Genomic DNA, 13,411 nt, shown 5'->3' on the forward strand with positions numbered 1-13,411 from the left:
GTATGTCTTACTTGGGACTTTAACTCATCATAGTTATCTCCGATGACTTCATCTCACTCAATTTACATTTTTTAGAATTTTTAAACTAATAATTATGTCTTCAATTTTTTTTTCCTTTTTGTTATCAAAGCTGTCCTTTTGTTAATGGCGGGAGAGGGCCTCCATATATGAGAGTGTGTGAGCGCGCGGACAGGGACAGGCAGAAAGGGGCGTGGATGCTGGAGCAAGTTAAAGAAGTAAAACAGCCTGCCTTCAGACCTGAGCAGGAGCAAGTGTCAGCAGCATCAAAGAGAGAGTAGGAGCACTACTTTGTCTTTGTGTTTTAGGTGATTTTACCCCATTAAAGCGGGACATTTGACCACCTGTGAACCATGGAAGAAGACGCGTCCACCGCCGACAAGACCAGCGTCACCGGCAGCACCCACACCATCCCGCAGCCCGAAAACACGGAGCTGCTCATCCCGAGCTTCACCCCAGCTTCCGCCCCGTCCTCCCCGACCCCGACCAGCACCCTCTCCAGACTGGGCTTCAAAAGTCCCACCAGCCCCACCGCTGCGGCGCCGGGCAGCCCTGTAGACCGCGGCCAGGTGAGCGCCATCACCGTGGTGGCGCTGCTCGACAAGCTGGTGAACATGCTGGAGTGCGTGCAGGACAACCAGCAGCGCATGGAGCAACGGCAGGCCGACCTGGAGGGGGCCGTGAAAGTTGTGCAGGGTGACGTGACCCGGCTGTCCAAGACCCACATCTGCACCTCCAACAGCGTCAACAAGCTGCTCGAGCGCTCCCGCAAAGTGAGCGGGCACCTGAAGGAAGTGCGGGAGCGCATGGACAAACAGGCGGTGCAGGTGAAGAAGCTGGAGGCGAACCATTCCCACCTGCTGAAGAGGAACCACTTTAAAGTGCTCATCTTCCAGGTGAGCAAACAAAGCCAGACAGGGGAGATAAACGTAGCACAGTAATAGCGTAACAGGAAACACATCAGATTTAATGCTGGATTCATGCCTTCCTAGCTTGGTCCTAGTGACTGAAGTTGGAAAAAGCTCTTCCAACTGTGCTTGTTCATGAGATTATAACTGTCTAGAAGTTTGAAATTACACAAACCAACCTAAATCATATTGTTATGTGTTAATTAATAGAATTAACATTTAGCCAACTTAAACTCGCTTTTTTATGTCAGTCCATCTGCAAAGTTTGATATTTTCCAGTTTGTCTAAGTTGGAAACTAGTTTTCCAACTTTTCCCCCTCTAAAATGTAGAAACGTAAAAAGTGGCATAATGTGGCAGTTATTGTAAAATAACCTGCTGATGTCACAGTGATGTCATCAGGGTCACATGATCCATGGGCTTAAGATATAGTCTAAATTTATACCATGCTACAAACTATGGTGTGGGGTTTCAAATATGCTGACATTTAGGAGGCAACTTGATATGTTCTATTGAAAGATGCTATCATGTTGCATTCTGGGAAATGTAGTACCCAGTGCTTTTAGCTTTAGCATGCACTTTTGTCTAAAAATCACATATCTGGTTCTGCATCCTCAGATTTTGTCCGATTTTAGAATTAGTCACCAAACTTCAAAAGTGCACCGACAACTCTGCCTGACATCCTCTTTGAGAATTAAACATGCAATATGTTTTGCATGTAATGCATTTGCATCATGTGTACTCTCTGTAGTGTGTTTGTATGTGGCTGTACGTCATATTTGCATTGATATTTGACTGCAGTAGTGGGTGTGTTTAAATGTGTTCCTGGTTGGCACTGAAAGGTAATACGCTTTAGGCAAAGAGCACTTTGACATTTCAACACTTAAAACTTGTTGAACAGGACTTACACAACCAATACAGCTAAATTCACCCCTGATTGGAGATGTTTGCTGGTTCAAACTCTTTCAAAATACCTGAAAATGCATACATGTTGAGGCTCTTTGCTCTCATGTCCATTGTGTTTGTGTGGGAGATAGAGTAGAAGGGTGTGTCTGGGAATGGAGCTATAGAGGATAATAGAGGAGGGCTCAGACACCGACTCTGACTGGATCTGTTTACACCCCATGGTCATAATTCAGACAGACAGATGGCTTTTAGATGGATTTACCACTTCAAGTGCAGTATCATACCTGTGAGGGAAAACTTTATACTTACATTATAAAACAGGATCAAACATCCTAATTTACCCAGGAAATCACAAGTGGAAAGTGTGAGGGATATCCTTATATAATCCACCTCCAATTTATCTCAAGAAGATATAGCTGAAATCTCTTCTGTTGCTAAAGAATCAGAGGCCTTGACCTCTATATAGGGCAGGGCAATGTTGACCAAGAACCAAACCATTACAGAACTGTACAGAACCAAACCGGACCACTCATCCAGGCTGATTAATTAATTCCACCATGCTTTTGTTTCCCTGCGACTTTAAAAAAAAACTTGTTTTGCTTGAATATTTCTCTACTTTTGGGACACAAAAGTAGATTAGGAACCAAAAGTATTAAGATTTTTGCACTTTAAACACTTAGCATAGCTATAAACAGCTTGAAAAAATGGCCTTTTTGTTGGCATTTTGTATGCAGAAATCACCACCTGCCCCCCATAAGGAGTTCTCTGCTGCTGTGTCACTTTATCTGCAGAGAACCTTTTAAACACGGGACAAAAAAGAGGATAACAAAAAGAGGTGCAAAATTAAGAGATAAACAGAAAGGCATAGTATCTCCTGATTTGAAGTGATGAAATAAAAACAAACTAAGAAATGCAAATAAGCAATATGCATGTTAGAGCAATGTAACAGTTGTTAGCGTATAGTCTGCACAGTGGTTACTCCTGCAAAAACTCAACTTGTGTATGTCTGACTCCAGACCAGCACAAGATGGGATGTTTTCATGGAGCCTGAGTTTATGAAGTGATAATAAAGAGGTAAGACTCTGAGTCACATGTTATGGTTGCAGGAGGGTTTGGTAGGCCCTACAAGATTTCTTGTTTCAAATGCAGCACATTTAATTATGTAAAGGTTGATTTAGACATTTTATTGTGAAAATTTTACTTGCTGTACCTTGAAGGGGAGAAAACATATTTCCCACCCAAGAAAAGCCAAGATGGAAAATCAAAACTGACAATGCTCTCCTCATTTCTAAAGGAACAGGAAGCTTCCTCCTAATGCATAAGAAATAACCAAGGATTCAATCAAATTGATCCCCAGTGCCTCGTCCGCAGACACATAGAGCTACCTTGTACAGGGGCAGGTCTTGGCACCTGTTGCATTTGAACAACAGAGCCTCAGTACCTGGGAAACCAGATAACAACGGCGGTTAAGAGCTCTCAGCGGCCCAGCCTGTGTCAACAGTGCACCCCCCCTCCTCTGCTGTCTGGGCACACACTTGTATGCACACGCAGAGACACCCTCATAAACACACATATGAAAAAACATGCACTTAGTCATGCAGAGACACTGTGCATGGGTCATGGTTTAATGGTTAAATTGCATCCTTTAAATACATTATGGATATTCAGGGGTCAACTGCATGCCAATTGCTTTTATATGATAGCAGGCAGAAGTAGGGCTGGGCAATATATGGAGTTTTTAAGCATATATTGCAAAACAGGATAAGACGATATTAGGGATGTTCAGTCTGTTCTAGTCTTAAGTCAAGAATACACCCAAGAAACAGTCAAAATCAAGCACTCAATGTTTAACATGAGATCACAGCAGCTTTGGGTAAACAACAGGGGTTTATCTGTCAGTTTGGGGGTCGTGGTTCGGTGCATGTAGTCACAAAATGAGTCTGAATGATTCAGAGATAATCAAACATGACAGTATTTACATGCTAATCTAGATGGAGGTAACGCTCGTAATTGTTTTCACTTTATCACATGGAGTTTTTACAAACTCCAAGCGGACTGTTATGTGTTTTTGCACTGAGGAGAGTCTTTCGTCTAGCCACTCTGCCATAAAGCTCAGATCAAAATAAGTCTGCGGTAATGGTTGTCCTTCTGGAACTTTGTCCCACCTCCATACATGATCTCTGGAGCTCAGTCATTTCAGACGGACACGGTTCTAGCTCTGGAGTCTCAGAACCTTGGTGCTTTCTGGCGAACCAGCCTGCATTCATATCATGTTACACAGAACCAAACTAGGAGGATGTAACTCCATGTCACTTAGTGTTTCTTGAGTGTTTGGGTGAACCCAGCCTTTGCCATGTCTTCGGCATATAACATGCTCTTCCTTGTACTGTTGATTGCCAGATTGCAACCAAACATTCTGTCTCCTCAGCAGACCACTTCTCCATTTTCTGCTAACCTTCACAACCTAGAATATGACCCATCCACTAACGATATCACATTTTTCAAGGAAGAACCAACTATTTTTGGCTCCAGCTGAGAACCAACTTTTCAGTTTCTGAACCAGTTTTTTCAGGTTGAACGCTAGGGTTTGGTATTGTTTGGGTTTTTTCTGATAGCGGTTCTAAATCAGTATGTTTTATACGCCTCTGGTGCCCAAACGGTGCCCAAATACTTTTGAGAGAAATAAAGTGTGTTGAAAGTTGATGGGAGAATATAAGCTGTGTGGTTACCATGGATAATTCACAGAAATATCTTGAAAGATGCCAGCAGAGCATGGGATAAGAAAAGTGGAGAGCAGGCGGGTGGCGGGTATTGAAATGAGGTATCAATATCTGTGTTATCAATCAGTGTGGTAGGTATTGGATGTGTTAGTACCGGTACCATGTTGGTACCAGATTTCAATACCCATCTCTGTTGAACACCCAGTTCAAAATTAGTTTCAGGAACCAGAACCAGCACAGAGCCCTGCCGGTCTGAAAGGCCTATCAGAGTGACCATCGAGTTCTTTATCACCTCTCCTCCAATTTCCCAGTTTCCCAGTACGGCTTGAAGACCAGCTTTTGGAAGAGACCTGGTTGTGCCAAACTTCTTCTATTTGAGAATTATGGAGGCCACCATGGGAACTATCAGTGCAGCAGAAATTTTTTTGTAGCCTTCCCAAGATTTGTGCCTTGCAACAGTCCTGTCTCTGAGCTCTGCAGGAAGTTCCTTTGACCTCATGGCTTTGTTTTTGCTCTGAGGTGCATGCCTTTCCAAATTATGTCCAATCAATTTCATTTACCACAGCTGGACTTTAATCAAGGTGTAGGAACACCTCAGCAAAGATCCAGAGAAATGGGAGGAATCATATGTCACTTTCTTATCAGGACTTTGTGCTTGTATGAGCAAACATGATTAGTCTCAACCTCATTATCAACAAAATAGATAGGGCTTTTACTCTGAAAAACATACCAGAGGTGTAACAGCACTTTACATTCAGGCTCAAGGTATTGAAGGCAGGTTGTCAACTCGGTGCCTCTTGGTGAATGGACGGTTCATGTTGTGGTTCGTGACTTGAGAATTAAACCGTTAAGTTCAACATTAAACATAAATACGAGCACGTTCAGGCACTTTTACTACCTGCACTGCCATCTTTTGTCATTATTTTGTTTGAGAGCCCCTTGGCAATAGAATTTACTCTGCATTTAATCCTCCATGTGCACGCTTTTAACTGGTGCATGTATGCTACCATAGTGCTGCTCAGACTCCTGCTAAAACTGCTGATCAAACTTCTGCTGACTTGACTTTTCCCTCCCATTCTGAGTCAAACAAACTGCTGAGGATTTGTAGATGGGTGTAGCAGGGCCAGGCCAGGCCAGGGCGTGTGTGAGCAGCATGTGTGTGCGTGCAACCTGCTTATTGGATGTTAAGCTGGTGTGTCGGGTCAGGTGTATGCAGTTACAGAGCAGGTAAATTAGACTCTACGTGCCTGTGGGGAGCGGGAAATAAAAGAACTAAGTGCGGGCCTTGTTCCTTCTCCTCCCTCGGCTTGTGTTGACTTTTTGCGTCTATCACTACTTGCCTCACCTTGTCCTTTATTTTACCTCCAGGGTTTTATGGGGTTTTTCTCCACCTGGTGCACACTATCTTTTAGCTTATGCATGTTCAGCATTTTTAAGCCCTCTGCTTCTGGCCTTTTCTAATGAATCTGACTTGCATGTGACCCTTTTTGTATTTGGTCAAGCCACCTGTCATGATTCCCTGAACCTAGATAAAAGCACATGGCACCGCCAGCCTCACGCTACTCTTTGATAGCGCACATTTCCGCACATCCAAGAGCCTCAGACGCACTTCACAGGCCCTGTAGCAATTGGCAGAGGGGCCCTCCTCCTCCCCTCCAAGCTCTTCAAAATTGATCCAGAACACTCATCGCCCTGTATGTGCCAGCTGAGGTGGAAACGCTGGAGGGTTGTGGGTAAACGCCCACTATTGTACAGAGCAAGGGTATACCAGGTCCAGGCTTTGGCCACTGTAGTCTGAAGTGACAGCGATGTCTGCCGCTCTGTTGCGTTCCTGTACATAACACGGACTAATGAGGTCTTAATTACTGCTGCTTAGGCCTTGTTTGTTTGTTTTTGTGCACCAGTGCTTTCCTGTCTTCTTGTAGCCCTGCCCACTCTTGGCCTTTTCTCTTTCACACTCACACTTCCCTGCCATGTGAGATTCCAGCATGTACAGACTGTTTCTGTGCTTACTGTTTGGAAATTGATTGCTGATTAAAGCTGCATCCCATCTGAATTAATAGATTAACTTCAAAAGTTTGTACCTGAGTGTTTAAATATCAAGCATCACTCTTGGGGCCTTATAAATTACCTTATTTGCATCACTGGGGCATGAAATAAGCACTACATGGATTTCATTTCCTGCAACAGAAGCTATTTATTGCTAAAGAGATCATAATCCTCCCATCTGTGTTTATTTCTCAGTGGAATCAAATCAACCACAAAGGCAAATTGAATCTGAGCACAGAGAATTTCATTTGTTTTGTAGCTCTGCACACAAAAGTCTGAGTCAAAGTTTTGTTTGATACTAAGCACTGAGAGGGGAGCTCTGTGGGTCTCACATGGGGATGGGAAGAGGATGTTTGGTGATTGTCTGTGCGTTTGGGAGCTGTAATCGCAGAATGACAACCGTCAGAGCTCTTGCACTATCAAAGAATGTTCATATCAGAAGGCAGAGAAAGAGAAACACGCTCACAGGCCAAGCTAAACACAGTGACTTCAGGGGTTAGGTGTCGGAAAGAAAGTTGTTCCTGCAGACTTGACTTTTAAAGCAATAATGTGTAGGAATTTGTGTTGGTTTGCTTTTGTTACACACTTGAGATCTCTGAGTGCAACTGCAGTGTCATAAAACACAAAATTCTGGTACCTCCCCCTCCCCTTTAGGGCACACTCATACTGGGTGAGCTGTATTGTGCTTGATGTTGCTCGATTCCCAATTTTCAGTTTGTTCGACCAGTGTGAGTGCTCCATACTGCGCTTAAGCAGGGTACAATTCCTTGTCACTGGCACTGATGCTAAAGGTTCGCTACGGCAGTGGTTCTCAACGTGGGCGTCGGTGTCCCCTTGGGGTCAGCACTGAGAGAGGGTCACCAGATGCCTTTAGATAAAATATTTTTTTAATTATTTCAATTTGTATATTTTGACCAATTTTTATGAAACTACATATTAGTTAAATATAAAATGAAACCACTGTCAATTGCTGAGATTTGTGCTGAAATCAAAGTAAGATTTTAAAAATCAGTTAAAAGTAAGTCTGCCCACAGGCCTGCCCCAATTTGGGCCCCAGACATACCCAGAGATTGAGTCATCCCCATTGTGATTTATTGATGATATCAGTGCATTCATGTTTTATCAGTGGCATTGCTGCTAGTGTCCTGGCTTATTTTTTCCACTTTACACCAATTTTGCCACGTTTTAACCCATTTTAATGACTTTTTCTCACCAATTTCTGCCAGTTTTGACACATTCTTGGTCCTTTCAACCCATTTCTGCCAGTTATGATCCCATTTCCCCTCTTTTATGCCCATGTCTTCCACTTTTAAATGCTTAGGGCTGACAGACTCAAGTCGATTGGTCAATTAATTGGTCGATAACCTCATGTTCAGTCAAAATCCAATTGGTCGAAAAATCACACGTGCAACTTTAATTGGAAGAATCCAATGGGAAGGGAGATGTCATGTGTTTTTATGTTTTCAGTTATCTAGTGTTACAAAATATATCATTTCCAAAATAAAGTAACTATGAGTGTGACTATTGAAATATAATTTATTGTGCCTTTAAGGGTAGTTAACTACAGGTTAAATACCCAGAAAGTCAAAACAGTGTCACTAGGACCCTCCCACCTCAGAGGAGAGCAAAGCCTGTGAAGGACATTTATACACCGTTTCGCGTTAATTGACAACAGAAAAAGTCAGTGGTGTGGCAACATTTTGTTAAAAAGGATTATTATTTAATTACAATATAAGGTGGTTATACTGCAAAAATCGTAAGATTTTAAAGTTCATTTTGGGTTCATTTTGAATTTTGATTACCACCTAAATGCACTGACTACATTGTCAGTGATAAGTTTGATGTAGAAATAACATGAAGGTTTTATTTTTTTTGGTCCATCCCACGACCAATCGATTAATTTATGATCTGGTGTGATTTTAGTCGACCAAGTTTTTTTTGGTTGACTACAGCCCTACTTTCCTCCACTATTTCTGCCTGTTTTTGCAACTTTCTACCTATCATTACCTCTACCTCTAATGACCCATTATTGCCGTTTTCAACCCCTTTTCACCACTTTCTACACCAATTTTACACTAATTTTAACCACCTCCACCTCTGAATGGCTCAAAAAAAAAAAAAAAAAAACAAAATTAAGGTTTTGGAGTGGCCAAGTCAAAGTCCGGACTTAAATCCAATCGAGATGCTGTGGTGTGACCTTAAACGGGCAGTTCATGCTCAGAAATCCCCCAATATGGCTGAGTTAAAACAACTCTGTGAAGAACAGTGGGTTGATTTCCTCTACAGCGATGGGAAAGACTCATCGCCAGTTACTGCAAACGCTTGATTTCAGTTATTGCTGCCAAGGGTAGCACAACCAGTTATTAGGTTCAGGGGGCAATTACTTTTTTCTATAGGGCCAAATAGGTTTGGATTTTTCCACCTTAATAAATAAGATTATCATTTAGAAACTGAATTTTGTATTTACTTGGGCTGTCTTTGTGAGATTTTAAAATTGGTTTGATGATTTGAAACATTAAAGTGTGATAAATATGCAAAAAAGTCAGGAATCAGAAAGGGGGCAAATACTTTTTCACGGCATTGTATATGAGGACAATGACGCCTCCATCTCTTAGCCTCAGCTGTTGTCTCAAACAGTACTAGCATTATAAAGCTGTGCACCTTATGCAAGACAAGCACCACCTGCTGCCAAAGTTACATAGTGCCTAAAGCAGGCGACCAGGGCACTCTATTAAAACAAAGCAGATGCCATTCTTCCTGCTAGAAGTTGTTTTACTGTTAGACTGACTTTCAAACTAATAATTTAAGGTAGAAAGTTAGATGTTGTTGCTTATGGCTTCTCTCAATCATTTATTTACACTTAATACTACTAAAAATGACTGTACTTCCTTGAGTGTGAATCCTTGCAGTACATCACCACACCCTAACCTATCACTCAGTAAAGAAGCTGCCTGCGGTGTTGTAACATTTTTTGTGATTGCCTTCTCTTCACTCACTGTCATTTTGTTTGCTCTGCCACCCATTGTCATTGTGCTTTTGTGAATCGACACTTGACCAAAGGTTGTGTCTTAATCTTTGCTTTCAGCACCAGGAAGAGTTTTTCTACGCTGCTTCTTACTCTTAGATGGAGGACAAACTGGTAGTTCTGTTCTCAGCCTCGCCTCAAGCTTTTAAATGTGTTTTACGACACAGAGTGTAATACTTTGGAATGGAAAGAAGTAATGGCCTTATAAATAAACTCAGTAATACAACATCAACTTTTGTGCATACATATGTCATGGGAGCTTTACTACGAGACACATTCCTAAAGCCACACCCTGGAAAAGCAGCAGTGAGAGAGGCAGCATGATAGAGTTGATTATAAAACTTTTAAACTTAAACTGCTCATGATCAGGGGGTTATAATGAGTGTAATTTTGGTGCATTTATTGCGTGTGTTAGTCCCAGAGTTGTCTTTACAAAATCATATCCATCTCCACAGGTTGGAGCAGGTCGTTGGCTGGAGGCTACAGCTCAGATTTGTTGTGTGTGTCCTGACCTGGTGATATATAGCATGGGTTTATAGCCCAGAGCAGTGCTAGCTGTTTCAGTGCACACAAGACTTCTTGGTTCCAATTGTTTACCAAGGGATTAACTTCAAGAAACAGGATTTAATTAAGAGAAAAATGGATTCTGTTACTGTTGAAGTTGTTGTTATATAACAAAAACAAAAAGATAGAAACTTAAATTTATTTATTCTAAATAAACAACTATTAAATGCAATCCTAGACCCATTTTTCATTACTCTTTGTGTCAGTGTTGTCATCAAGCAACTAGTGCTGTACTTAGAAATATTAATACCTCTTTTAGTAACTTATCTGATGTACCTTTCTGTACACTTCAAACATAAAAAAGCTTTCAGGAAAGACTGAAGTCAGCACACAAAAATGTCCTTTTAGGCACTGTAACACCTTGTCCCCACTGCAGCAAGCATTCAATATTGCATCACATGTCCCAGCCTTGCAAGCTCCCTGTCCTGACTGCATCTGTTAAATATCAAGCTCCCCTTGAAAAATGAATGCCATCCAGCGCTTTTATTGTGAATGTGGATAAATGGAAGTGCAATGCTTTGTGTAGATAAGCATTTTACAGCTGCGAGCTGCATAGTTTTGCCTCCATGTTGACACAAGTCAGAGAACATCTAAAACACAGATATAGATATTCATGCACAGCGATCTCCACTTTGTAAAACAAACAAACAAGCTCACGTGAGGGAGGAAAGTGAAAGAAAGTCAAGAAGATCATCCTGTTTGACACACCTGGTGCCTTGTCGTCTTCTTTTTTGTGCCTATGCCAACACGAGTGACAGAGAAAAATACAAACGGGATGAGGGAGGAGAAATGTTGTGCCGTGTTGTGCTGCATTGCTTGTGAGCTGTTAGGATACTGCATTAGGAACCAGTGTAATCAAGCTGAAGTCATTAACACTCTCTATTCAAATAACTTTATATCTTAAGTATCTATATATCTTATATATATATTATATATATGTCCATGCACCTGTTGTACTGTTTTTCTAAGTTATAACTATGTAATTTCAGTAAAACTACAAAAAATGGAAATTGTGAATGCTTTTCTATGGAGAGTTTTTGAGCTAGACATCAGAGTGCATTGTATAGGTTCAATAAAATTGACTGGCTTGTGGTGTCGGAGGGCAGGGCTTAGAAATTAGATTGTTTGCGGATTGAATCACGTCAGAGTGAAGAACTCCAGATGGGGGGCAGGAAGTGATTTCTGCATAGTGAAGCGCTTGATTTGCAAGTCAGCCTGGCTGCAGACAGAATATCTCAGACACCCCTTCTCGCAGACAGTTCTAAGAAGTATCTCGGAATACACACTAAAACTTTCAAAATAAAATCAGGTTAAACATCTGTTTAGGGTAAGGGTAATGGTTAGGGTGCCAAAAGTAAAAAACCCTAGCTGCAAAACCTGTTTACAAGATTTTTAAATTAGCCAACTTAACAGTCTGCTTACAGGAAAAAGCTTGTCCTCCTTAAGAAATCATTCTAACGTAGCTTACATTGCTTTGTTAGATGTGTAAGATTACGTAGCTAAAGCTAAGCTCAGGAAGCACATAGATATCTTTACGAAAAAAGCTATGAAGCTAATGTAAGCCCCATAAACTATGTTATCTGCATAGCTACGTGAGCTGAAGCTACATTTGCTACAGCCATTGCTAAAGCTTACTTGGCTACATTGGCTTATGTAGCATTATCAAGTAGAATAGATATGTTAGCTTGTACTAAAGCTCATGAAGCCAGAGTGAGTCACTGTTCATCTAACATCTTCTAAAGGCTCATATATGTTCTAGTTTGAAACGCATATGGATTCTGACCTTTCTGTACGTACTCTGTGTTCATTTTTCTGTTCTCTTGAAGTTTACAGATACAGACTAAAGCTCGTCCCCCTTAAAAAACACTTAAATGTAGCTTATTTTGCTCCATTAGCTGCATAAGATTACGTAGCTGAAGCTAAGCTCATAAAGCTCATTGATATCTAATTGAACAAAACTATGAAGCTAAAGTTAGCTACATGAAGTACGTTATCTGCATAGCTAGGTTAGCTTTAGGTACATTTGCTAAAGCTCATATTGCTAAAGCTAATTGACTACGTTGGCTGACGTAGCAATGTCAACTATGTAGGTAGTGAAGATTTGTTAGCTTGTGCTAAAGTTAATGAAGCTAAGGCGAGTCACTGTAGCCAACAGTTCAACCGAGAGTAGCAAAACACAACAAAGAAGAATCATTTGGAAAAAAAAGGTGGAACTTAATTGATTATTCTGAGGAAATATAACCACATTTTGAGTGGGTTATGAGAAAATACAAACATAGCAATGATGCTAGCTCACCCAGGCACAAAGACGGACAACTACAAGAGCACACCTGAGCTGCAGACAGACCGTATGGCAGGGGTTCTCACATTTTTCAGCCCACAACCCCCCCAGAAAAGGAGCGGGAGACAAGGGTCCCCCGCTGTACCAGAGGGTGGTTGAATACCAGATAGCGTAGTTGAACACATTCAAGAATAGTCATGTGCAGTCTTACATTTAAAGGATTTTTTAAACGTTACTTTGATAAAAGCGTAAATCTAATCAAATTACCTTATTTTTATTTTACATTTAACTAATTTTATGACTTTTTTGATAAAGAATGGTTAAAATGTACAATTTGAAATCATTTTAAGATATTCTTTATGGAAGGAATCTGGTGACCCCCTCTCAGCGTCTGGCAACCCCCAAGTGAGTCCTGGCCCCCCAGGTTGAGAACCACTGATCTATGGAGTGGACAGAGCCGCGTTAAAATAACTCTGTGAGAGACAGCAACCTCTAGTGAATTTGTTTTTCAATGTCCACTCTAACATAATAGATGCGTATCAGTATGGGAGCAATAATGGTTGTAAAGTTTAAAACACATGGATCTATTTTTATATGTACGTAGAGCATAAATGAGCCTTAAAACGGGTCTTTGCATTATTTAATCCTGATTTAGACCTTTGACCTTGTTCTCTGTTTTAATTCAGAAGTGTTTTTTAAATGCAATGTGGTTATTTGATTAACAGTTAAACTGTGGGAAAAATCACTTGTTTGTAAAGTGTAGGGATTGTCATCAGTGCATGTCAGCATTTTCTGATGATAATTGCAGTGTAAATGTCTAATTTAAGCTTTAAAGTACTAACTCTCTTTCATTTCCATTCATTCTTTAACGGCTGTTTTTCACTTCCTGCGCCCCCATCTGTCATCAGGATCATGTGACTGCAAACAACCTATCAGTCAGTT

The 13,411-nt window shown here is 41.1% G+C and overlaps 1 protein-coding gene across 1 annotated transcript in view; it reads left to right on the top strand.

Moving 5' to 3' along the window:
• The first annotated feature begins 273 nt into the window (after positions 1-273).
• cavin2a (caveolae associated protein 2a) overlaps positions 274-13,411 on the top strand; it is a 35,675-nt gene continuing 22,537 nt past the window's right edge. The window contains exon 1 of the mRNA XM_041807535.1: positions 274-914. Coding sequence (XP_041663469.1) covers positions 372-914 — 543 coding nt within the window. The 5' untranslated portion in view covers positions 274-371. The remainder of the gene's footprint in view (positions 915-13,411) is intronic.

This window comes from Cheilinus undulatus, linkage group 15, assembly GCF_018320785.1.
Source record: "Cheilinus undulatus linkage group 15, ASM1832078v1, whole genome shotgun sequence".
In the NCBI taxonomy this organism is placed as follows: Eukaryota; Metazoa; Chordata; class Actinopteri; order Labriformes; family Labridae; genus Cheilinus; species Cheilinus undulatus.